Here is a 27,273-nt window from a genome sequence, read left to right as displayed (position 1 = left end):
CCACCAACCTACCAGACCTCCCCTTTAATGTCGAGACAGACCCCACAGCGTTGAAAGTGAGCAAGCTTGAAAAGCTGTTCAAGAAATCTCAAGGTGTGAAGTCTATTCCAGACATTGAGGATGGGTATACCGACGCAGCTGTGACGCTGCCAGATCGGTTTAAGATGCCACAAATTGATCGTTTTGACAGATCCGGGGATCCCATGGTGCACCTGCGACTGTTTTCAGATATTCTAAGGCCGATGGGTCTCACCAGACTACAGAAGCTTTCACTGTTTGGCCGGACCCTGTCAGGTGTAGCGGCCATCTGGTATGCAAAACTGGAAGATGATGTCAAGAGAAACTGGGATGAGATGGCTGAGGCGTTCATTGCACAGTACTCCTATAACACTCAAATCGAGATTACGACCCATGATCTTGAGACGACAAGGCAGGAGCCTACGGAGAGCTTCTCGGATTCGTGGCCTGGTGGAGGGCGAAGGCCTCGCTGATGACTCTAAGGCCTACTGATAAGGATCAAATTCGGATGATTGTGCGCAATCTCCAGCCTAAGCTAATGTAGAAAATGATCGTGCTCCCCTTCCCTACCTTTTCAGATTTGGATGAGATGGGAGTACAGATCGAGGATGCCATGAAGCAGGGCCTCATTGACCAGGAGAAGGAGCAGCCCAGGAGGGCGTTCACCTGCAGTTCGAATGCGACCACCAGCGGTGATGCAGCTGCTAGGACTTCAGACGTGGGCATGGTCGCCACCACCACATTGAGAGCAGCCACCCCCACGTTGAGAGCATCCACTTCAAACCCCCGAAAACTTCGGACTATCTACCCCAAGGCAAGAGGGTTTTTACCCTGCTCTTTATGTCTTTGTCTAAAGCTCTAAGGGTCCTACTCAGGAAAGGGCATCTGAAACCGTTAGAACAACGGCCCCTACCCGATCCTCTCCCTGCAAAGCATGACCCGACTAAGTACTGTGCTTTCCATCAACAAACTAGTCATGACACCGACAGATGCGTCCGTCTCCGCCACGAGATACAAAATCTGATTGACAATGAGGTCATCGTCGCACCAAGCTCTGCAAAGTCTATCGACACTTGATCAGTGAACTTGTGGGGGATAATGTGATGTGATCAGAGGTTGGACCACCTACGGGCGGCACTCAGTTTACTCCAGATGTGGCGTATGGCACACACTGTTTTGAGCATTTGTGAATGCTAGTTTTGTATATTCTGACTTGGGTATTGGGTCAGTATTGTTGTGTTGTTTTGAGTCTGTCTCTTTATTTTGAGTCAGTCCTTTCATACTGAGTCAGTCGGGTCTGTTTTATTGTATCGAGTCAGTCTTGTTTTGTTAGAGTCAGGTGATTTCGGGGGTGTTACCTTGGATATCACTTGCTTGTTTTGCGTTTGTCCTTTTTCTTTCCTTTGAGTCTGTTTCTGCTGGGAAGCCAGTTGTGCCAACAGATTTGAATGGAACAACAATGATTTTCACACTCTTGTGTTTGCTTTTGCCTTGCGCCAGTTGTGCCAGAAATTTTGAATGAAACGGCAGTGCTTTTCACCTGCTCTTTTGTGCCTTGAACTCATTGCATTGATCTAAGTTTTTTAAAAAACCTTTTGAACACTGCGGTGAAAACAAAGAGGAAGGAATTCCTTGGGATTTGCAAAACTTTGATCAAATTGAGAGAAAGAGAGGCGTGCTAAGCCCTTAATGATTGAAATCATGCTTGTTAATGTGAGTACTGAGAAGGACCCTGGCTTGATCCAGATTGGTTCTACACTGTCTTCGGGGCGAGCGATTTGTCGCTTTCTTAAAAAATTTCAAAAAATATTTTGCGCGGTCCTGCGAAGACTTGTGTGGGATCGCTCTTGAGATTGTGTAGCTTAGGATCGCTCTCAGCCTCGAGATTCGACCCCTCACTTTCAAACCTTGAACCTGAGTTCAGAACGTTCAACGGTCAACCACAACGTGAGGCCTGTGTGGCCATTTTGAAGCAGCCCTCGAACAAGAGGCACCAAAGTCAGATCAAAGGAAGCTTGTAAAGCTAGATTAGAAGCCCCCCCTCAAACTAGGGGCAAAAATGTCAGATATGCTCGAAGAGCCGAAAATGGATCCTTCAGTAAATCCATACAACAGCCATTCTCCTGGATACGAATGGCTTCAAAACCCTAAAACCATTTGGCATGGGCTTGTTACACTTTTACCCTTTGAAAGGCTCACTGGGTCGAAAACCTGGAAGGGCGACCCAAGCAAAAGTTAGAGCAAGAGAAAAATACAAAAAAAAAAAAAGCAAAAAAAAAAAAATGCAAAAGAAAAGAAAAAAAGAAAGAAAAAAAAGAAGAGAAAAAGAAATGAAAAAAATTGAAAAGAAAAGAAGAACAAAGCTCGCAAGGTCGAAAACCTGCAACGGGCGCCTTGGCAAAAGTTAGAGCCTAAAAAGGAGAGGATAATACCCGAGTGTACCTTACCCCGAACTACGTGAGGCTTGATTCCCATCTTTGGGATACGTAGGCAACTTCATTCTGAAGTCCAGCCGTAAAATACTTCAAATTCAACTGTGTCCATGTGATGGTTCTAGTCATCTTTGTCTTTTCTGTATCCGGGAGTTCGGTTGCAATCATCGCTCTGAGGACTGATTACAATACACTACAGTGCCATTCAGACAAGGTGCAACTTTCCGTTGCCATTCAATTCACCGCGGTGTCATTCAAACAAGGACAACTTTCCGTTGCCATTCAATGCGCTGCGGTGCCGTTCAAACAAGGGGCAACTTTCCGTTGCCATGCAGCTCTCTTCGAGCAAGGGGGCAATTTTCCTCCAAATCCGAGGTTGTGCATCTCAAGAGTAGGTTCCGTGCTTGTTAAGCATTGGCCATTTGTAAAAATAGTTTTTGAGAATTTTTACTGAAGTTGACTAATTTTCTTGAAAATTGTTCCATCTTTTCCAAAAACTGGACTGTTTCTTGGACCCAAAAAGGAAAATTTTCAGTGCTCATAACCTAACTTGCATGATTTTAAATCAGAAAATCGAACAAACATGTTAATCTAACTCTCATGTTGGTCAAAATTGTTTTAGTAGAAAACAAACAAAAAAATGGTCAAAATAATGAACTAGGGGCACAGTTGAGTTAGGCTTCCCGTCTTTTTCCCGTTGTCAATGCATTTGCCAGAAAGGGTACCATACTTGCCAAGAAGGGCACAACTGAAGCTGTCAGAAAAGGACAGAAAGCTCTCACATCCTCCGAGCAACGAGGTATCAAGTCAAGTGCGAAGCACGAACTGGGATGGATCAAGATACCCCACTCCCTCATCTGGACTGATCTAACAACGTCCAAACTCCCCGGCAGAGCATCGACCGCCGATGTCAGCTGTAGATTCACTACATGCTTAGTTGCAGCACAACCCCTCTGTGGAAGGAACTCACTAGCTGCGCGCAGAAAAAGAAGAATCTAGCTGAGTACTAGGGGCAAGAGCCCATAACTTTTTGTTTATCCATCAACCACCCTAGGGAGGGATAAAAATGAGAGAATAAAGAATAGAGAGATGTATGATGAGAGAAAAGTGAGAAAAGGGTTTTGAGAGAAAAAGAGCCTGAGGGTCGAGTGATGTGAGAATCACAAATGAGAAAAGGGTGGGAAATAATACTTGGAAAAACTGGCTCCTCGTGCACTGAGAGGTCTCTCGTCTTTGTAACACGTCTGTGTATCGTGTCTTTTGTTTTGATTGTCTCGATTCTTGCTTTGAGTCGTTCCGAGTGTGTCTCGATGTGTTTAGGTGGTTTACCTTTTTGTTTTCCGTTGTTGAGTCTTTCTCGCTGTGTTTAGTCGTAGGCTTAATACCCGGTTAAGAACTCATTTCTTAATTTTAAAAATGAATCGTTTTGTGCTCAGAGTGCTGTGCCATTCTCCACATTTGTGCAAAACAAGATTTGTTCTTTCATAAAAACCGCAGGGTTCTACCCAGGTCATGTGAGAATAGTAAAACCAGGACCTAACTGGAGCTATATAGGTTCCAGACTGCAAAGCAAAAGAAAAGAGGGAAAATCGGAGCATCTGAGTTTATTTCAAATTCCATGATTGTATTCCGGATGTACCTCTTCAGGCCTTGTCAGTGCTCCGAAGAATGAGTGTGCCTCTACTCCAAGCTTAAGCCTGCTTCAAGTCAGAATGGCAATTAAAGCAGCAGCAGATGTTATCTCTCGCCAATGTAAACAGGGTGTCCGTTTTTCGAGCAGAGTTGTGTTGCCAAGTCCTCCGAAAGGTAAATCGGAGGCACCAGAGTACATGTTTGATGCCCTTCCATTGTGTAGAATGTGAACTTTCATATACACTTCGGTTGTATGCGTGTCGCGCATCGTTATGTTTCTGCATAGAATATGCTTTCAATGTTCCATAGAAAATGCCCCCATACTTGCATAGAAAATGCATTTTATCGCACTGTCTTGTGCACCTGCATTGCATTGTTTTGCGCGCTCCTTTGTTTGGAAACACTGGGATACGTCCTTTTGTTTCTTATACCTTTCTGAAACACCGGGATACGTCCCTACGTTTCCATTTCTCTCTCTTTCCAAAACACCGGGATACGTCCCTACGTTTCCGTTTCTCCCTTCTTTCGAAACACCGGGATACGTCCCTATGTTTCCCTTTCTCTTTCTTTTTTGAAACACCGGGATACGTCCCTATGTTTCTCCTACCTTTCTGAAGCACCGGGATGCGTCCCTATGTTTCTTCTTTCATTCCGAAACAACGAGATACGTCCCTATGTTTCTTCCTTCTCTCCGAAACACTAGGATACGTCCCTATGTTTCTCTTTCCATTCCGAAACAACGGGATACGTCCCTATGTTTCTCTTTCCATTCCGAAACAATGGGATATGTCCCTATGTTTTTCCTCCTCTCCGAAACACCGGGATACGTCCCTATGTTTCTTCTCCTTTGTCGAAACACCGGGATACGTCCCTATGTTTCTCCTCCTTGTTCGTAACACTGGGATACGTCCCTAATCCTTGGGATACGTCCCTAATCTCTGGGATACGTCCCTAATCCTTGGGATACCTCCCTAATCCTTGGGATACGTCCCTAATCCTTGGGATACGTCCCTAACCTTTGGGATACGTCCCTAATCTTTGGGATACGTCCCTAATCTTTCGGATACGTCCCTAATCCTTGGGATACGTCCCTAATCTTTGGGATACGTCCCTAACCTTTGGGATACGTCCTTAACCCTTGGGATACGTCCCTAACCTTTGGGATACGTCCCTATGTTTCTCCCTCTTCGGTTAAAAGCGTTCCGAATACGTTCCAATGCTCACACCATTTCGAAACACTGGGATACGTCCCTATGTTTCTCCCTTCTTTCCGAAACTCCGGGATACGTGTAACAAGCCAGCGGGGGACCTCGCTATAGCTCGGACTCGATTTGTAGTCACGGTTCTAAATCTGAACCAAAGAGTCCAAATCCGGCAAATCGTTTTGAGAAAACAGATTTTTGAAAGAAGTGCCAAACATGGACTGCTTTGCCAGATATAGAGTCGCCACCTAAATATTTTATTTTGGGAAATTTAGGAAACCCTGACTCGTTGCCAAAGGCCACGTGTCCGTCATCACCAAAGTTGCCTCAGCTCGGGAACTTGGGTACGATTGGGGAAGGTCACTTCGTGAGCACCCCCGCTCGCCCGGTCATAGACCGGCCTCTACTAACCATGATATCTATTTTTGAAAACATTGTATGTTCTTATTCCGGTTATTAGCCTAGGTTACTATGTGATGCGCACAGCATACAAGTATAGACCAGGTCGCCTGGATTGGAACAAAAACATCTCATGTTTGCTTGTTTGAAAGGTGGTTTGCTACTCGCAAGTAGGCTAAAAATGCAGAGTTTGTCACCATCGGGTGGGCTTAGAAAAGATGGTTTTGCCACTGTCTAGTGGGCTTAAAACAAATAGTTGATGATTTATTCCAATTCAAGTAACCCAACCTTCACCCACAGGCATTCAGGCAGTTATATCATATAAGCACATAGCCTCATGGTAAGCATGCTATTTATGGCAGTCACTCACACGCATACAAGGATGCTAAAGCATAAAACTTACCGAGTACTCCAAGCCAAAACAAAAAAATGTATTAGAAATCATGCATGACCCTAAGTATACAGAAATGCCTAATGCAACACATGCAAAAATGCAAACCATAGCAAGCTCGGCTATTCCAAACATGGTATATGAGATGCTACAACTATCATGTATTCAATTTGGAATTGAAAATACAATGCAGTTAGTATGATGCGCCGAGCTCGGTGCATGCAAAACAGATGAATGAATGCAAACATGCTATCATACTGTATGCTAATTGAAAAAATGCCCTAATCTAACCATCATAAGCGGATAAATAAAAGGGAGAAAGACGTGGGGTTGGAAGACATACAACACACACACGCACACTTATTACAGTTATGCCTTCGCGCAGAGGGTCCGAATAATACAGTCCCGAATAAAAGAATATTACAGTCCAAATAATATACAAATTCCTAATTAATTAACAAATCAACTAAGAAAATAAATAAAACTGGCATGCAAGCCAGGGACTGCCTTGCTTTTGATGGATGATGCATGTCCGGGTTGTCTTGCGCGAAAATCCACCGGGATGCCCCCAATTAGCCTCTGTTTAGCAGTTATTCTTGAAACGCGTGCCAGACTCTGAAAAGTTACTGATTCTTCATTTTGCTGCAACAGAGAGCAGGAAAGGGGCATAGCAATGTATTTTCACAGATATATGCATGCCTCGATCCTCGTGCCACCAATCACGCATATCGAGGCATGATGGCCGAGGAGTCGAATTGCACAACTCAATATAGAATGAATGCACATGAAAATACAACAAGACCTAACTCCATCATGGATGGTCCGGAGTGTCGGTGACTGGGGAATTGAGACGCGTTCCGTCACTCGGAGTACGGAACATACCTCGTTTCCCGTGCCCGGGCTAACTCCTATCCCAAACACGATGCAATATGCATGACATGCATGGAATGCAACTAAGATACAGCCTAGCATGCACAATGCTGTGAAAATGAGATGCCTCGAAGTGCGTGCACACGGGCACACAAACTGAGGAAATGACAGAATGCGATCTAAGATACAACCCAGTATGCATTATGCTGTAAAAATGAGATGTCTCGAAATGCGTGCACGCGGGCACGCAAACCGAGAAAATGACATACGCAATGCAAATGACATGGAAATATGATATGGACTTACACTAACATGAGAGAGCCTCAGCCACACTCACATAAGAGGCTGATAGATGAAAATGAAGTGCCTCGAAATGCGTGCACACAGGCACGCAAACCGAGGCAATGGTATATGCAATGCAATGGCATGGAAATGGCATATAGAATGCAACATGGACTTATACTAACATGAGAGAGCCTCAGCCACACTCACATAAGAGGCCGATGGATGAAAATGAAGTGCCTCGAAATGCGTGCACACGGGCACGCAAACCGAGGCAATGGTATATGCAATGCAATGGCATGGAAATGGCATATAGAATGCAACATGGACTTATACCAACATGAGAGAGCCTCAGCCACACTCACATAAGAGGCCGATGGATGAAAATGAAGTGCCTCGAAATGCGTGCACACGGGCACGCAAACTGAGGCAATGGCATATGCAATGCAATATGGCTAAAATGGCATATAGAATGCAACATGGACTTATACTAACATGAGAGAGCCTCAGCCACACTCACACAAGAGGCCGATGGATGAAAATGAAGTGCCTCGAAATGCGTGCACACGGGCACGCAAACCGAGGCAATGGCATATGCAATGCAATATGGCTAAAATGATATGAAAACATGCTAATGGATTTTCAGCAATGAAATGTGGGGGAAAACAGCCCCGAAATGAGGCGAAAACACACCCGATGCATGGAATCTCTCCCGAAATGCAAATTAGGCGCATAGAATGAACTACAGCTATACAAAGCATGCATAATTGGTACATGAGACAAAAAGACAGAAGAAAGGCAGCCTCAAAATAAGCATTTTTACAGTACAAATCATGGCCAAACAGCAAGCAAAGATAGGGCAACAATGGCATGCAAAAATGGCCCTAAACATGAGATTATGAAGCAACTCACAGCTGCTAACTCCAAATAGGTTAGGGCCCTTCAACAACATTGAAGAGGGGCCAAAAATAAGCCACTTTACAGAACTGTAAAAACCTCAAAAACAAACATAGATATGGCTAAGCTCTTATGCAAGAAAAAGGGCCAAAAGGTGGCCAAAGAAGCAAGTGGTATATGCAAAGCCCAAACTGAAAAATTCCCTTCTACAACATTGAAGAGGGACCAAAAATATGCATATTTACATAACTGTAAAACCCCCAAAACAAATATAGATATGGCTAAGCTCTTATGCAAGAAAATGGGTCAAAAGATGGCCAAAGCACAAAGTATGCTAAATATCCATCAAACAGCCAAAGGCCCTTAATGAAACATGTTAATAAGGTCAAAATAAGACTATTTATAGCTCTATAAAATGACCAAAAATGGAAGCATAATAGGCTGGTGAAGCATGCAAAATATTGACATACAAAGAGGTATTGAAACAAGTGTGAGGTGGGGTTCTCAAATAGGGTTGAACCCTTCAACAAACATGTAGAATAGCTCAAAATAGACCTAGTTTGAGTTAAGGTCGGAGCCTAAAACCGTAAGAAAGATGGCTAGAGGAATGGTGCAAAAATGAGCTAGAAAAGAGGGAAAGTGGACTTACCCTTGAAGGCCAATACTTTTGTTGCTTCTTGGACCAACTTTGATGACTCTAAGCTGCTGGAATTCCTCCCCTTGCTGCTGGAATGGAGTGGTGATGGTAGAGCTTGAAGATGATGAAGAAATGGAGCCCAAAACTTGAAGGAAATGGGGTGATATGTATGTATATGCTCCAACCAATTCTTCTAACCTTCCCTCTTGAGTTGGGAGGCCAGCAATATATGCAAGAGAGGGAGAGAAGAGTCCAGGCAAAAGTGGAGGGAAATGAGCCTTCTTTTCCCTCCAAAAGGGTCCCCCGGATATAGATATTTTTGGGGGAAAACCAAGGCACAGCTGGAAAGCACACACAGTGAGGAACATGGCCGGCCACCTTTTGGAGTTGCAGGTGGCCGGCCGGCCACTTCCCCTAGCCGGCCGGCTAGGTCAAAGGGAAAAAGTGGCCGGCCACCCTCTAGGATGAAGCCCCAGAAGTTAGCTTTCCAATGGCGCAAACCTTGCATTAAAATTCCTCCTGTAGAAAAAGTTATGCCCTTTTCCGTGAAGCCGCGCAGATTTGGTCCAACCAGACTTCAACCAACCACATCTCCCCCCCCCCCGGACTTGGACTTGGGAGATTCTTGAGTGAAAAATGAAGCCCCGGAAGTAAGCTTTCCAATGGTGGTGACCTCATATCTTAATTCCTCTTGTGCAAAGAGTTACGCCGGTTTCGGTGAAGCCGCGCAAATTTTTCTCCTTCCCAGATTCATGCTGAACCACTTTTGACCAAAAAGAAGTTGGCTTTTTAGGAAAATTGCTGGCCTCCCACCCTCCTACAAGCTTTCTAACAGTAAAAATAAGGTCTCCACCAAAAATGAGCCCAAATCGATGCAAAATGAAGGTTCGGGGGCCGAAACACGCAGCCCGAGGCCCCGAAAATTGGCTGTTAGGCACCGGGAGTGGTGTTCGACCACGAAGTGGGTCTCTCAGACCTCAGTGTCCCTCAAAAGGGAGAAAATAAGATGTATGCCAAAAATCAGAGCAAATGGAGATGGTTAAGCGGTCCCGAACCGAGGCACACGGCCTGACGGTTCCGAAAATCGGGAACCGGGCTCCGAAATGGAAAAAATGGCCTACAGCCACAAAATGTAGCCCACGGCCACTGAGAGACGGTCTACGGGACCTCTCCCTCCCCTCAGGAAAAGAAACAGAGAAAACTGAGTCTGGTTCGCAAATCGAGGCAAGGCACAGAAGAGGGTTCGGAAATCCGGAGGCAGGGCTCACGGCCGCGACTCTGAGACTTCTGAACGAGCGCGATATGCAACATCACCAAACACTCAATTGGTGACGTCTAAGTCTTAAGGTCGGTCAAAAATGGGGTGTCTACAATACGTCCCTATGTTTCTCCCTCTTCGGTTAAAAGCGTTCGGAATACGTTCCAATGCTCACACTATTCCGAAACACCGGGATATGTCCCTATGTTTCTCCCTGTCCCCTTTCCCCACACGATTTCAGTGTGTTTGGAATTCATCTTAGGTTGCATTGTCATGCACACCTCTTCACTTGCATTGTCACACACATTCCACTTGCATTGTTTTGAATTATCAAACCGGCTTCGCAAAAGCGTATAAGTCCAATTACAAACCGGCTTTGCGTAGCATATAAGTCCAATGTTCAAACCGGCTTCGCGTAGCGTATAAGTCCAATTATCAAAGTCTTCCTGCATATCGTTTGCATCCTGCCCGTGAACTACGCTGGTTTGATTCCTTGCAAATGGATACGTAGGCAGCCTGCGGGCACAACCATTCATTCATTTGTATTTTGTTTGTTTGTCCAAGTCTTCGGCCTTGTCAAAAACAGGTCATCTCTGGGCTTTGACATTCACTCCCGTCATTCTTATGACTTCCGAGTTCTGACAAAGAGGGGCAACTGTAGACACCCCATTTTTGACAGCCCATAAGACTTGGGCATTACTAATGGTTTACTTGGTGATAAAAGGTGTGCAGGACAAAGATCCAGTTTCTTCGGCAAGGAGAGAGACAAGTCTGATATTCACACCCCGTTTTGGACCAAAGCTATTTTGGATGGTTTTTAGACCTTAAAACCCTCTCTTTCAAAACTTTTTTGAAATAAAGTTTCTGCGATGTTCCGAGGCTCGCATTTTGTCAAACGTTGCGCTTTTCGGTAAACTGAGCAGGGAAAAAGTGGAAATGAATGAAAGAGAGATGAAATATTTGAAAATTATTTCAAAACACCTTGCTTAGGGGTTTGGAGTTGAACAAAAGAGGAAAGGAGAGGAGAAAACTAGTTTGGGAGAAGTTCGGCATGAATCCGGGTAAGAGATAATCGAGCAGTTCTCGCTAAATCGAGCTTATCTGTCTATACAAATGAAGTTAAGCTATGAGGCCACCACCTTTGGAAAGAAGACTTTTGGGGGTTCATTTTTTGTTCAAGAATCTCTTAAATCCGAGTCCGGATGGCGGAGATATGATTGGTTGAAGTTGGGCATCATCTCGGTTGGATCGAATCTGCGCGGCTTCACAAAAAAGAGCATAACTCTTTGAACAGTTGGAATTTTGATGCAAGTCTGGTGCCATTGGAAATCTTACTTCCGGGGCTTCAATTTTGACACAACATTGACCTGAAAAGGAGTTAATATGAAGAATTTATGTCCGTTTGAAGTTGGACCTGTAGAGCAGATTTTTCCTGCCGACCGGCCAGAACAGATGGCTGACCGACCAAATAGATGGCCGACCGGCCAGAACAGATAGCTGACCAGCCAAATAGATTGCCGACCGGCTAGTTAAAGTAGCCGACTGACCAATTTTTCTAGCCGACGACCTTCCGGAGTATTCTACAGATTGAGTGGATTACAGCTGTGCCAGCTGTTTTGCATAAAACCCACTGTCCGAAGGTCTTCCCTTTTGGAGGGAAATTTGAATTAGTTTTTCCCCCCTTTTCTCCACCCCTCTCCCTCTATATAACCAGCCTCTCCCCTTCATTTCTAAAGGTTACAAAAACCAGCTGAGGCTTTGATACATACACCCTCTATATCTCTCTCCTTCAACCCTCAAAACCCTAAGGTTCTTGCACCCTTTGCACTACAACCCATAGCACCACACCTCTACACTCCATTCCAGCAACTTGGAGGCCATTTGAAGAGGTTGAGAGCTCAGAAATTTGGTCCAAGAGCTGCTGGTTTGCTACTCTACAAGGGTGAGTTCTTCTTTTCCCTTTTCTAGTCTTTTCTTGCTTTGTATCTAAACCATACTTTCTAGCATTTTTGGGCTCCGACCCAAACTATAAATAGTCATATTTTGGGCCTCTTTTCATGTTTGATTAAGGGTCTTTCTCTGTTTGAGGCCATTTGCTATCACTTGCTTCTTTATCTCTCTTTTAGGCCTTATTTTTGCATAGTATTTTAGGCCTATTTGTGAGCTGTTTTGGATCTTTCCATAAACTGTAAAATATCTTGTTGTAAGCCCCTCTTCAACATTGTTGAAGGGCTCTTCTTTGTTTGAGAACAGCAGTTTCCACTTGCCTCTTTACCCCTATTTTAGTCATTTTCTTGCATGATAGTTTGGCCTTATTTATGATTATTTTTGTGGCTTGATGTAAACTGTAAAGTGACCTGTTTTGAGGCCCTCTTAAACTTTTTGAAGGGATATTTTCCATTTGGGGCCATCTGCTGTCCCTTTGTGTTTAATCTCTCTTTTAGGGCCATTTTTGCATGATAGATTAGCCCTATTTGCATTCATTTTTGGGACTTGTTATAAACTGGAAATATGAATGTTTTGGGACTGTCTTGCATCTGTCTTCATGCTTCATGATCAAATAATGCATGCTTTATATAGCTATAGGCCAATGCGTATGCCTAGTTTTGTGTTTCGGGGCCATTCCATGCATCGGGTGCCATGTTTCCATGATTTGGGGCTGTTTTGTATCACATTTTAGTGCTGGAATTACATGCTTGTATGCCATATTTCATGCCTTGCCATGCCTTGTTAGAGTTGCATACTATGCCTTAGGTTTGGTCCTCGGTTTGCGTGCATGTGTGCACGCATTTCGAGAGTCTCATTTTTGTCTAATGGCCACTGATGTGAGTGTGGCTGAGGTCCACTCACATTGGTATAAGCCCATCCTGCATTGTGTATGCCATGTTTCAATGTGTTGTGCATGTTATGTTGTTAGCATTGTGTGTGCCATGTAGTTGCATTGTATGTTTGTATGTTTGCTTGCATGCGTAGGTCGCATGTGCATCATTGTGCATTGCCTCGCCTCTTGATCAACCATGATTGAGGTTGGGCCCCTTGTATGTTTTGTATATATTGCATTTGACATTGAAATGCATACTTGACTCTTCGGCCATCATGAATCGAAATGCACAATTGGTGGCCCGAGGGTCGAGGGGCATACTCCCTTGAGTCCATTACATGATTGGGAGAGTGACATGCATACATTGCTTTGAAAATTCCATGCCATACACTGCTTGCCCTCTGCTGCTGTCAATTGCAGGTTCTGTAGGAAGTTTTGGCCGGTCGGCTACATATAGTGCCGACCGGCCAGGAATTTGCAACCGATATATCAAAATGCAGCCGGTGATCATTCCCTGTGGCCGGTGACCATTCCTCCTAGCCGGTGGTGCTCCAAAGTGTGCCGAGAACCTATTCCAAGACTTGTGCAGTCTTCAGAGGAGCTAGGGCAGTGTAAATAGAGGCAGTAGTGCTATGGCAGCGAGTTTCCGGGCAAGACAAGTCAAACATGCATCATTCGCGCATTCCGAGGCACGACTGCGGCGACCTTCTTTCTGCATTTATTTTGTTAATTAATTAAGGGTCTGTAATAATTAATTAGCTAGGATAGTTGATTTGTTATTCGGACTGTATTATTCTTTCGGACCCTTCGAGTGAGGGCAATTGTGTAATAAGTGTGCGTGAGTGTGTGTTTGTCTTCCAACCCCACGTCTTTCTTCCCTTTTATTTACCCGCTTATGATGGTAGACTATGGCATATTTAAATTAGCATACCTTATGCTTAGCATGCGTGCATCCATACATTTGTCTTACATGCACCAGGCTCGGTACATCATGCTAACTGCACTCGTATTTCAATTCCAAGTTGAGTATTTGTTAGTTGCCGCATTTCACATGCTACGTTTAGGATAGCCGAGCCTGTTTGGATTGCATCTTTGCATGTGTTGCATTAGCCATTTCAAATATGAACTAGGATCATGCATGTGATTACTAACTGGTTTCTGTTTTGGCTTGGAGTACTAGGTGAGCTTTTATGCTTTAGCATACCGCATGCGTGTGAGTGTTACTATAATGGCATGACTACCATGAGGCTAGCTGCTTATGTGATATAACTGCTTGAATGCCTGTGGATGGAGGTTGAATTACCTAAATTGGAATAATGCATTAAAAATGTGAGTTTTAAGCCCACTAGATAGTGGCAAAACCATCTTTTCTAAAAGCCCACTTGAGGGTGGCAAAACCTGCATTTTAGCCTACTTGCGAGTAGCAAACCATTTTCAAAACAAACATGAAATGTTTTGTTCCAATTTAGGCGATTTGGTCTATACTTGTTTGTTGTGCGCATAACATAGTAATTCTAGGCTAATAACCGGAATAAGAACGCATAACGTTTTCAAAATTGGATATCATGGTTAGTAGAGGCCGATCTTCGGATCGGGCGAGAGGGGGTGCTCATAGCTGACCTTTCCCAATCGTACCCAAGTTCCCGAGTCGAGACAACTTTGGTGATGACGGACACGTGGCCTTTGGCACCGAGTCAGGGTTTCCTAAATTCCCCCAAAATAAAATATTTAGGTGGCGACTCTGTATCTGGCAAAGCAGTCCATGTTTGGCACTTCTTTCAAAAATCTGTTTTCTCAAAACGATTTGCCGGATTTGGACTCTTTGGTTCAGATTAAGAACCGTGACACAAATTGAGTCCGAACTGTAGCGAGGCCCACGGGCGCGTCTACAAGTGCATTGGGCACTAGATTGGCATTTAGCACGGGTTACCATCCTTAGATTGACGGGCAGTCCGTGCGTACTATTCAGATCCTTGAAGATATGCTTCAAGGCTGTGTCTTTGACTTTACGGGGTCGTGGGAAAGACACTTACCCTTAGTGTACAATAACAGTTTCCAATCGAGTATTGGCATGGCACCGTTTGAGACCTTGTATGGTCGACCGTGTAGATCTCCAGTGTGTTGGGCCGAGGTGGGTGATGCACCTTTGTTGGGTCTAGAGTTGGTTCGAGAAACGACGGAGAATGTAGCACTTATCTGTAAGAAGTTGGTTACATCCCAGAGTCGTCAAAAGAGTTATGCTGACCGTAAGAGGAGACCTTTGTCATTCGAGGTGGGTGATTTGTCATTCGAGGTGGGTGATCTTGTCTTTGTATCACCTAGACGCGGTTTGATGAGATTTGGGAAGAGTGGAAGTTATCTCCTCGATTTATTGGCCCTTTTGAGATCCTTGAGCGGATTGGGGAGGTTGCCTATCGTTTGGCATTGCCGCCACAACTTTCCAGAGTGCATGACGCATTTCATATTAGTATGCTTCGGAAGTATGAACCGGATCCATCGCATGTGTTGGATTGGACCGACTTAGAGGTAGACAAGGATGCTTCATATAAAGAGAGACCGGTGGGAGTCTTGGATAGACTCCAAGTCTTGCGAGGCAAGACAATTCCCTTATTTAAAGTATTGTGGAAACATTACGGGGTTGAGGAAGCAACTTGGGAACGTGAATTGGAAGTCCGAGAGAAATATCCGGACTTATTTGTCGATGTTTGAGTATAAGTAGAAATTTTAGTTTTGATTATGAACTATAAAAACATTGTATATGTTTTGGATTATGGAAGCATTGTAAATGTTGAATATGTTTTGGAAATGCAAGTTTAATTTGAACATTGTATATGTTGTTTGAGTTTGGAAATGCAAATATATCCTAAACATTGAATATGTTTTAGAGATATGAGATATACGTATTGAAATTAGTTAAATTTCAGAAGATGCATATTGGTAATATATGTTGATGTGATATATTGTAGATTTGTTCTCTTATGAGGAGATTGAATGACCAATGGGTGGGTCATGATGTTGTGAATTGAATTGTAATCATTTGAAAATTGGGCAATCATGGTTTTGAAACTTGTACTAAGGCCTCGATTGGGAACCCTCCATTTTAGCCAAAAAGTCAAAAAGTTACTAAATTAGCCAAAAAGCCAACAACCCATACCAAAAAGCCAAAGATTCTCTTTTCTCTCTACTTTTTGCACATCTTTTCGTAAAAAGCTAAAAAGTCATCCCAAACATACTAGTTTTTTTTAACTCATATTTTAGCCAAATAGCCAAAAAGTTACTAAATTAGCCTGTTCCCAAATGAGGCTTAAAATTTCGGGGACAAAATTTCCTAAGGTGGGGAGGTTGTAGCACCTGTATCCTTCAAAGCTTATGGGAAAGTGTATTCGAATCCTTTATTTTTATTTTGGAAATCTTTGGTGTTGTTATGGGTTGGTTTTGGAGGAGTATAATCTGATTTAAACTTGTTGGGTTTGGTTGTTTGCACTTGTTCTTGTCAAAAGTTCCTTGGAGACTTAGAAATTCTATTATAGGGTTGACACTAGCCTTCCTAAGGGTCGACCCTTACCTGTTGGTGAAGTTCCTGGAAGTGTTGTTGGAAAATAGGGTAGACACCAGTCTGGGGAGGGTCGACCCTCTTATGTCTATGTGTTAGTTGTTGGAAAATAGGGTCGACCCCCTCCTGTCTAAGGGTCGACCCCCTTGCATGCTGTCAAACATAAGTTCTTCATAGGGTCGACCCCTGTGTTGTAAGGGTCGACCCCTACAGACTTTTTTTTTCCAGATTTTAGTCCGGTTTTTTGCCCTACTTTTTGGGGATTTTGACTTGATCTTTTGGGTTGACTTTGGGACTTTATTTCACTTTGACCTAGTACTATAAATAGGCCCCTCACTTAACCTTTTCTTTACTTTCCTTCTGTTTTTCTTTCTCCAAGCCGTGAGACTCTTTCATCCTCTCCAAAATCACTTTTTGCTCAAAGATCTTTAGATCTACTCTCTTGGAAGCATCTCCTCGACTTGCTCCTTTGAGATTAAGTGTAGAGCTTGCCAAGAGCTTCGTTTTGATCCAAGTAGAAGTTAGTTTCGACATCTTTGGAGTTTCAACCTTGTTTGGCTCACCTTCTCTTCTAAGCTTGAGGTAGGGATATTCTACTCTTTAATATGGGTTTTAACCTAGATATTTGTCATTTTGTATAAATGGTGGGATTTGGAAAGATTTGGGTGAAGTTAGGGTTTGGGTTTAAATTTTGAAAGAGGGTTTCCAATATTTGGCTTCATATATGTAGATGAGGGCTTGATTATGGTATTACAAGAAAATAAATGGTGAGATTAGGTCTTGGGGATGATATTGGGAAAAGGAGAAGATTTTGCCATAATTTGTGTTAAATGACTATTTTAAATAAATAATGAAATTGACATGGAAATATGAAATTGGAAGGGTGTATGATTGAATGGTGTAGTTGGATTTGTTAAATCACTCACCTATGAAAACTTGATAAATTATCTGTTTGATAGATTGTATATCTATTTAGAAACATCTGTTTTGGGCTATCGATGGAGGATAGCTATGATTGTTGTAGAAATTGCATGTGGATTAGGTGAATTGAAACTAATCAATTGAATTATGTCATTGAATATGACGGTTTGATTAAACCATTGAATATGTGATTTGATTAGTCATTGTATATGACAACGTGTTTAAATACATTGTATATGTATCATAGTTTGGGAGGAGATAGAGGATACACTCCATTGTTTGAGAGGAGATAGGGGATGGACTCCATTGAAAATTAAGTTGGCTGGAGTGTCCAGGGTGAAAGTCCCGAAATCTTATATACATATGGATGCTGGTTCCCTCGGATGTGATTTCGTAAAGTGGCAAGGAGTAGAAGTGTTGGATTGATGAATGTATTGAATTGTGAACCATTGAGTTGTAGTCTCATTTTGGTTGTTTTGATAATAATGAATTTGGTTAATAGATTTACCCGAAATGAATTGAGGTATTGGTTATCTATATTGAATGGTCTTGGAAGGAATATGTGTTGGTTAAGAATATTGCACATTTATCTGATGCTTATATCTTAGTTAAATCTCATATATTGTTTTAGCATATCTCTACTGGGCTTTGGCTCACCCTACGTGGGAAACCATTTTCAGGGACAGGTGACAAGCCGCCCCCAAGGACATAGCTTGGGAGGTTTAGGAGCTGAAGGCTTCATTTTGTTGTTTTGTTTGTATTGAATGTTTATTCAAGCCGATGGCTTTGTTTGTATAGAGACTTGGACTCTTCTTTTGTTGTAACCAAGCGAAGTCCTGGGAAAATGTAAGCCTGTAAGGCATTTATTTTGTTGTTATCAATTAGAGTTACATGCTATAGTTTCAAGATGAACATTTATGAAAGTGTAATGCATATAATATCTTTTGTAATGTAGACTCTCATGAATGAAAATGTAACATTTCTACCATATTTGTAGATATTATGAATGGTTGATTTATATCATATTTTTGAGGGCGTTACATATACGGTGCAAGAAAACCCTCCCTATTTGTGTAACCTGCATCTACGAGATAGTAGTGGCCTGTAATTATGTAACATGGTTTCACTATGTATGTAACAAAATAATTGTTTAATATAGATAAAGTGTACTTATATATATAACAATATATAATTTTCATACCAGTAGGGACTTTCAACCCATTGGGTCTACTGACAGCATCTCTATGTACTCTAGAGTCAGAAGCAGATCCTTCCCATCCAGGCAAGACATATATGAATTGCATGTCTTGGGAGCACATACCCAATACATTTGTGGCAATTTCTCCATTTTTTGTTCTATACCTCGGTTTGTCTATTGCGGGGGCAAGAACCTTAACATAGGTTCCATCTAAAGCACCAAGACAATTCTAAAAATAAAATAATATTATAAAATTAATATATGCAATACAAAAATATAATATGTTAATTTAGTGAAGTTGTAAATATATTGTACTTGAAAACAACTCCACCTATCATTTGTACAATTAGCAGTTATTGGTTCGGGCTTCTTAAGGAGGAGACCGTGGAGGCGCAACACAACTTTGAGAACATTATTGAAGTGCTTACTAATTGTTTGACCACTCTGCATGATATTAAATTTAATTTTGCGGTTCTTAGTATGATGTGCAAACACATTCAAAAACATTGCTACTTGCTTCTCTAAGACGACATACTTTGAATCAGACAATCCAACACTTCGCACCAACCCACATAAAAGCATAAAAGTATGCCTATTCATCCAAAGTTGGTCATGACAACTTATGTCACTGTCGTTGACCATTCTATTCAAATGGTCAATTTGTTTTCTATAGGGACGAGGTGATCTAGGTAGTTGCAACCTAATTTCTTTCTTCTTGAATGCAACATATAAAATCACTATATACATATCACATGCATAATTAATGTATGAAACAACATGTTGCAGGGTTACAAATTCCTCTATCAGGTCTTTTCTCCCTTTCTTAGTGGCATAATTATACATCTACAAAAAATGAATAAACAATAAGCGGCTAAAATTAGCACAAAAAGTAAAACAAATAATAGAAACTGTTGACTACAATAAAACAAAGTATAAAGGCCAAAAAGCCACATAGAGAAAAAGATTTAATGAAAAACAGAGGAAAGAACTATGCAAAAAATTACCAAGTGGAGCATTGTTCAAATTTTTTCATACCACATGTTAACAATGTGAAAGTAGTATTAATTTCCTACAGAAAAGAAATAGAAAAGATCATAAAAATAAAACATAAAGAAAAAAAAATAATTTGGTTCCACACAAAATTAGCACTACATGGATGCACAAAGACATCAAAGAAAATGAAAAGATATTTATTTTCAATGGAAATTTAACTTAAACATTTAGTTATAATACACAATCTTTGAGTACAACAGATGCCATTACAACACAAGTGCAGAAATATCTGAAAAAGCACATGAATAGGTAAATATGTTCCTTGCTTTTACTTAAGAAAAAAAAGGGGCAGTTTCTTACAAGAATGGTCCTTTTTCTTACAAGAATGATACAAACCCATTATTTGAATATTTCATTCTCATACACTTTTATTAGTTGTATTAGAATGAGGAAAACATGGTATGTATGTAGTTCATTTCATGAGAAACACATTCCATAATGTTAAAGTTTCAAATTATGTAATTAAATTTGAAATTTTCAATGACTATTAATTTTATTCACACCTTGAAAACCAAAATGGACTATCATATTTTATTAAAAATCATTCAACCTTATTACTCAGATGTGGTCTGCATAGTAAATTCTAGATGGAAATTGAGTAGTTCTACCACATGATGGCAAATTAGTATTTTCAAGTGTAAAACAGGGGAAAGAGAAAATATAGAAACTATAGAACTTATATGGAGTGAAACTTAAAATAGGATATCTTGTCCAAATAAAATTTTCTATTAGCCAATATGGGGTTTAACAGAAATTATTCAACAATGCTCGTATGGGATTCAATAAAAATCCAGTTTTTCCATTAGCCAAATTTCACCATTTACCACCCAAATATATATATATATATATATATATTCTTGATATATGGAATGTAGTGATAGAAAGAAATTGATGCTTCCTATGCCTTTAACACATCAACTCAAAATAGAGAAACAAATCAACTTGTAGTCCCACACAGAAAATACACTAACACATCAACTAAAAAGAGAGAAAGAAATCAACTTGTAGTCCTTCACAGAAATTCTTCAATCCGTTTTCTGTAATTTCAATAAAGGTAGTAAAGAGGAACTTTTACAACCAATATGGCTGTAAATGAAAACTATTGCTGTATTTAGTGTGGTCCATGTTAAACACTCTTTTCACATATATATAACCAATAATGGAATTGAAGACTTTAATTCTCATAAAACTAAAAACCCATCAAAGAAATAAAAAAAATTAACCATTTGAATCAACTAAAAAATCACATTTTAAATTGACAGCTAAACAACAAATAGCTAACATATACACACCTCATTTATTTATTTATACCAAAGATGACATATAGCTAACAAATATAGAATAATAATATTATTTAATCCAAACCCACTGATAGTATGGACAAACATATACAACCCAACACTTCAATTATGTAGCAATTAACCAGCAATCCAAACCCTCATATGTGTAAAAAAAAAAAAAATCAACCCTTCAAACCCCAAATGACCAAAAAAAAAAAAAGAAAAAAAAAAGGCCAAGAGAACAAAACCCAATTTCAAAAGCAACCCATTGACAATTTCCAACCACCAAGTTAATAATCAAATAGCAACCAAAACAAAAACTGATCATGCCTGTAACACACTCCAATTATGTAGCAATTACCAGCAATCAAAACCCCAAATGTGTAAAAAATATATCATTCAAACCCCAAATGGAAAAAAAAACAAAACAAAACAAAACAAAAAAACAAAACAAAACCCAATTTGAAGCAGATGGAGCAGAACCCAATTTGAAACAAAACCCAATTCCAACCACCAAGTTCATAATAACTTGCTTAACAAAAAAAAAAAAAAAAAAAATACCAATGCAGCAGATGCTTCACTGAATCTGAAGATGAGAGAGAGCTAGGGCACACTGTGAAGAAGAGAAGAGAGCTTCTTTTTGCCTCTCCTTCTTGCTGTTGTTGCTTCCAAGGATGAGTAGGGCAAACTGAATCTTTTAGATTGAAAATCTGATGAAGAAGATGAAAGCTTCTCTTTGCCTCTCCTTCCTCGTCCTGCTACTTCTTCCAAGGATGAGCTAGGACAACGATGGGTAAATAAGTAATCACTCCCCTAATACCAACGGACTAAATTTTCAATACCATGTGTTGGGGCAGCCTATGAAACCTGTATGCAAGGCCTATCTTCAAGCCTCCAGCTTATCAATCCGTTGTTGAACTCTACAAACAAATAGAATATTAAGTTGACCCCACCACTATTCTAATCCCATTCCATCTTCTATGCCCAAAACAAATAGGGCCTTAAGGAATTAGTTTGCCTAGATCCAAATTCGGCTATAAATCCCAAACCGTGAACCCGATTCAAGTCCTGTCATCTCCCACAAGTCTCTCATGCCTAGGCGGTTGTGTGTCCCAAGTTTCGTGCTAATCCGACGCCGTTTTGTGATTTTGGGGCGTCAACAACTCGAATTCTAAGTTTCTTAAGGAACTAGTTTGCCTTGACCCAAATCCGGCTCTAACTCCCAACCTGGGAACCTGATTCAAGTCTGGTCTTCTCCCACAAGTCTCTCGTGCCTAGGCGGTCGCGTGTGCCAAGTTTCGTGCTCATCCGACGCCGTTTGGAGATTTTGGGACATTGACAACTCGAATTCTAAGTTTCTTAAAAAACTAGTTTGCCTAGACTGAATTCCGGCTCTAACTCCTAAATTGGGAACTCGATTTGAGTCCCATCTTCTCCCACAAGTCTCTCATGCTGAGGTGGTCGTGTGTGCCAAGTTTTGTAATAATTTGACGCCGTTGGGCGATTTTGGGATGTCAACACCTCGAAGTCTAAGTTTCTTAAGGAACTAGTTTGCCTAGACCCAAATCCGTCTTTAACTCCCAAACCGGAAACCCGATTCGAGCCCCGTCTTCTCCCATAAGTCTCTTGTGCCTAGGCAGTTGTGTGTGCCAAGTTTCGTGCTAATCTGACGCTGTTTGGTGATTTTGGGGCGTCAACACCTCGAATTCTAAGTTTCTTAAGGAACTAGTTTGCCTAGACCGAAATTCGACTCTGACTCCCAAACCAAGAACCCGATTCGAGTCCCATCTTCTCCCACAAGTCTCTCGTGCCTAGGCGGTCGTGTGTGCCAAGTTTCGTGCTAATCTGACACCATTTGGTGGTTTTATGACGTCAACACTTTGAATTCTAAGTTTCTTAAGGAACTAGTTTGCCTAGACTGAAATTCGGCTCTATCTCCCAAACTGGGAACCCGATTCGAGTCCCGTCTTCTTTCACAAGTCTCTCATGTCTAGGTGGTCGTGTGTGCCAAGTTTCGTGCTAATCCGATACCGTTTGGTGATTTTGGGGCGTCATCACCTCGAATTCTAAGTTTCTTAAGAAACTAGTTTAGCACAACATAGAAGAGGTATACACTGTAGAAGTCACCTCAAAAGTGCTTCATCATGGAAATCCTTCCTGTTGGTCATCCTAATCAGCAAAACATTGGTCAGTGATTCAACACCATCTATCTAAACCGCAAGTAATTTTCAATCAATTACTAAAATTTGTTAGCTTGGTGTAGCTTTTCCACAGTGACATTTTCCTATTAATATTACAAAGAAATTAAAATACAATTAAACCAACCTTTGTTAGGAATTGGTTGACAATGCTATCATGAACTCCAGTACAATCTCTAGTTGAACCTCTTGACTGCAGGAGCAAGCCAAAGAATAAATTGCATAACCAAATAATTAAACTGTTGATAAGGGACCGTTAATAACAATAACAAATTAACTTAATTTATATGATAACATAACACCAAAAGAGATTGCAGAATGGCTAACAATTACATGACTCATTAGAACACTGAAAACATAAATAAATCAAGTAATAAAAAACAGTTATAAAAAATACTAATCAATTATTAGCATCAAGATACAAGTATCTTAACAAACTTGACTCCAAATCAAAAGGCCTTTTTGGACTTCATAAACTTGACCTATCATGAAAAATATTTACTAACATCAACTAAATAAAAATAGACGTTAGGACCTAATTTGCAGATTGAGTAATGAAATTAAAAACTAGTTGTCGGCAAATGCAAGACCTCAGAAGTGTGAATGTTAAATAGGACTTGTTAGATAAGCTCTCAAGAGTGTGAAGTTCTCCAGACTACATTGATATAATGTAAGAACATATATTTGAGGATTCAGATTGTTTACTCCGTTTGAAACTTAAACACTTAAATCATTACTCAACAGTTCTTTCATAATGAAGCAACAGTTGAATGTGCACTTCAATGAACTTTTTTTCTTCAAAGGAAAAGCAAAAGGGAGAGAACCCCAAAAAATCCATTCATCATAAAACCACCAAAACTTATATTTAGCGAACCCATGGCAAATAATAGCAGCTAATTGTTTTGCCAACCCATAATTTCAAGAACTTGTGAGAAACTTTCAACTAAAATTTTAAGAGTTCCTACCTTACAAATTGAATCAATTTCATCAAATATGATAACCTGCAAGTCACTTTGATCCCTTGAAAAGAAGAAATGAAAGCATTAGACATAGACGAGAACGACCAAAAGTAACTTTAGCTAGTGTAGCCCTCTTACCTCGAATTCTCTGGTCCAGTTCAGCGTCAGCAAATAAAACAAATAAGTCCCAAAAGTAAGCAAACAAATGTGTGTTTGAGTGCCATGTGAACATATGCAAGGATGCATTATCCACGCAATGAAAGAATAAACTAAATTTCCCAAAAGCATCATTTGTTGCAAGAAATATTATACGTCACGGCCAATTACTCCTAAAGTACAACAAATGCTCCCAAAACTATTAAAGATCACAATGTCAGACCTGGAGCACCAGCGCCCAATTGTACAACACATCATAATCTTCTTCTCTCCAGTGCACTTGCATAGATGCGCAACCATATCAAGAGGTGTTCATGAAAATATGCAGCCTTGTCATCAGCATAACAGTTCCAAACATTTCATAATGAATTTCAAAAAGGTATGCAGCTTTACTGAACTATTATTGAAAACAAATATAGTAAAATAGAAATTGAACAAATGCTAAGAATAAAATATATATATATATATATATATATAAAGTTCATGAGGGAAGCAAGAGAAGGTTGTCACTTGCAAAGAAAGTAAAGTCAAATGGAAAATCTGGAATCAAGAGTAAGTTATATGTTAAGCTAGATCCCGTCTCTAAGAGAACTATATGCAAGTGTCAAACACACACAAAGCGAGTTCAATGGTAAATGTGCCCACGAAGCTGTATAAACACTAAGAACATAGAGCTTGAAATAAAAGTAATTTATTAGTCAATATTGCCATTGAAGAGATTTAACTTTTTGTCTCTAAAATGAAGAGAGTGCTGCCAGTGTACATATCAAGTCCATTAATCAATTTTCCATCAAAGATTATACCTTTTCTAACCTCAGAATACAAGTTGTATGTATAAAAAAAAAAAAAGGGTCTAACGAACTAAGAACCAAAACACAATAGTCCCCACAATACAGAACAAGAGAATAAAGGCATTGCTTGATTTTGCAATGAAACCCAATTCAAAGATAAAAATGGAGATGAAAATAAAGCTAAAATAAAGCTAACATGACTGATATCAAACTTTTTAAAGCAAAACCTAACTTTATATATATATATATGGTTGCTTCTAATGGCTATAAATTGAGAACCAAACAGAGTTATATTAGAATAAAATTAACTATATCAGAATAAAATTATATCGAAGTCTAAGGGAAATAGGATTCCAGAAAATGTATCTTAAAACAAAACACCACCCATAGTAAACAAACAAAACTAGCTGGTTCAATGGCTGAAATCATGACATAGAATCATCCCCAAATTGAGCCGAGAGCCTATAAAAACTGAGTGGTAGTTTGCAGTTTTGTCAACCCAGTATAACCATATCTCACAACACATCACCTTTCAACCAACTAATTTATCAAATTTCCCAAAAATGCAGTCCAATATATGTTCCACATTCAGCATCATAGCAAACACTAATTACATCTATGATATTTACCTTTCTCCATGCTAAATGATCAAACAAAAATAAAATGCAAATAAACAGCACCAATTAATAGCTAACAAAAGGAACACCTATTGAATAAATAGAGTTATATATCACAACAAATGCAGCTAAGCACAATTTTCAACTTATAGTTATGTAAACCTACAATCCTAGATTAAAGACAAATAAGAAAAAAGAAAAAGAACAGCACCAAACTGTAGCAAATGCGTTTCTTGGAATCTAAAAATTAAACAAAATCTAACAAGGAACCAAATTCATTCAACGAACTAATTCTAAAATAAGTAACAAATAACTTTTCTTTCCTTTTAGACATATTTTCCGCGACTGTATCAACAATTATCCATAGTTCAAAAATTCAATTATAGCACAAAGATGAAGAAAAAAAAAAGGAGCTTTTTAAGACATTAGCAATGAAAATCTCTGTTCCTAGTGAATTAGCTATGGAATTGAGAAAAGACTCAGATCCAAACCCGAATCAATGCGAACAAAGAAGCCAAAAACTTTTTTGCTCAAATCTACAGCTACAGATCCAAATTTGAATACCATACAATGAAATCCAACCCTAGAAATGAATGAATCCACTCGATCTCCAACCAATCTTTTTTAAAATCCCAATTACAAAAAATAAAAATAAAAGTTCATAATTTCATACCAGTTCGAATAGGTGTTTGCAAAAGCACAAAAAGTAACAAAAACCCATGCTTTCTTTTTAATTTTCTTCTTCTTTAACTCAATTTTCTAAGCAATCAAATGGATTTAAGCGAGAAATAAATGAAAATTCAAGAGAGTAAAAAAGAAAGTGAGCAAACAAAATATAAATATACATACCCAGACAAAATTTAGTGGTAGAAAGAGAGAAGGTCAGCGAAGGAACTGAAATTTTGACGAAGTGGTAGATCGTTTAGTAGGTGAAGTTGTCAGTGCCTGAAAGCAAATTCATGAGAGAGATTACAAGGAAAATGAGAGAGAGAGAGAGAGAGAGAGAGAGAGAGAGAGAGAGAGCTTGAACATTACTTGAATAAGAAATAAAAACTAGAAATTGTTACAATGAAACAAGGGTTTACCTGGTCACCAGGATTGATACTCTCAGCATCTATGTCCCTATCAAACTGAGTTAGAGGAAGACCATTTGAAAATGCTCCCTACTCTGTATTGATAATCCAAATCAAGAACATTCATCAAAATATAGCCTTGAAAAAAACCCCTTGGTTATTGATCTAGGTAGGAATTTTACAAACCATCCTTCCAGATGTGGAATTGTGGCCCTGTAACTTAGGTATAGCATCTATGCATTCTATATAGCATGCATTGGTTCTGGTCCCCAGAATGACAGCAACTGAGACATCATCATCCCAGTATCTTGCTCCAGCTAGTGTTCCCATAGTATCATTGACCTAAGTTGTCCCAAATTAATAACAATAACACACCATTCAACAGACCAGATAAATACAAATAATAACTTCATTGTTCTACGTCTATCCTAGTACAAGGTTGGGGTCATATAGTATCAGGTGAAGGGGCAACTGTAGATTCTTTGAAGATAGATTCAGTACAAGATTGGGAGCAACCTAAAAATGTTTTTGAGGTCCGGAGTTTTTTGGGGTTGGTGGGGTACTATCGGCGCTTTGTTAGCGATTTTTCTAGATTAGCCGCACCTTGGACTAGGTTGACTAGAAAGGGGGTTAAG

At 40.1% G+C, this 27,273-nt stretch overlaps 1 protein-coding gene across 4 annotated transcripts in view; it reads right to left on the bottom strand.

The window, feature by feature from the left end:
* LOC114291073 (uncharacterized) overlaps positions 1 to 27,057 on the bottom strand; it is a 40,555-nt gene extending 13,498 nt beyond the window's left edge. The window contains exons 1-6 of one of the 4 annotated variants that reach the window (XM_082899840.1): positions 26,825 to 27,057; positions 26,651 to 26,733; positions 26,415 to 26,510; positions 24,381 to 24,436; positions 24,008 to 24,062; positions 23,170 to 23,235 (exon numbers count right to left, since the gene is read on the bottom strand). In XM_082899840.1, coding sequence (XP_082755966.1) covers positions 23,170 to 23,235; positions 24,008 to 24,062; positions 24,381 to 24,415 — 156 coding nt within the window. In that variant the 5' untranslated portion in view covers positions 24,416 to 24,436; positions 26,415 to 26,510; positions 26,651 to 26,733; positions 26,825 to 27,057. Of the gene's footprint in view, positions 1 to 23,169; positions 23,236 to 24,007; positions 24,299 to 24,380; positions 24,595 to 26,414; positions 26,511 to 26,650; positions 26,734 to 26,824 lie in introns of those variants that run through there. The other 3 variants (XR_014347166.1, XM_082899839.1, XR_003639276.2) reach the window with 3 other exon arrangements.
* Between the last annotated feature and the right edge of the window lie 216 nt (positions 27,058 to 27,273).

This window comes from Camellia sinensis, chromosome 12, assembly GCF_055761805.1.
Source record: "Camellia sinensis isolate YWXY chromosome 12, ASM5576180v1, whole genome shotgun sequence".
Taxonomy (NCBI): domain Eukaryota; kingdom Viridiplantae; phylum Streptophyta; class Magnoliopsida; order Ericales; family Theaceae; genus Camellia; species Camellia sinensis.
The sequence above is the reverse complement of the archived record's forward strand: the minus strand, read 5'-3'. Positions and strand labels throughout refer to the sequence as shown.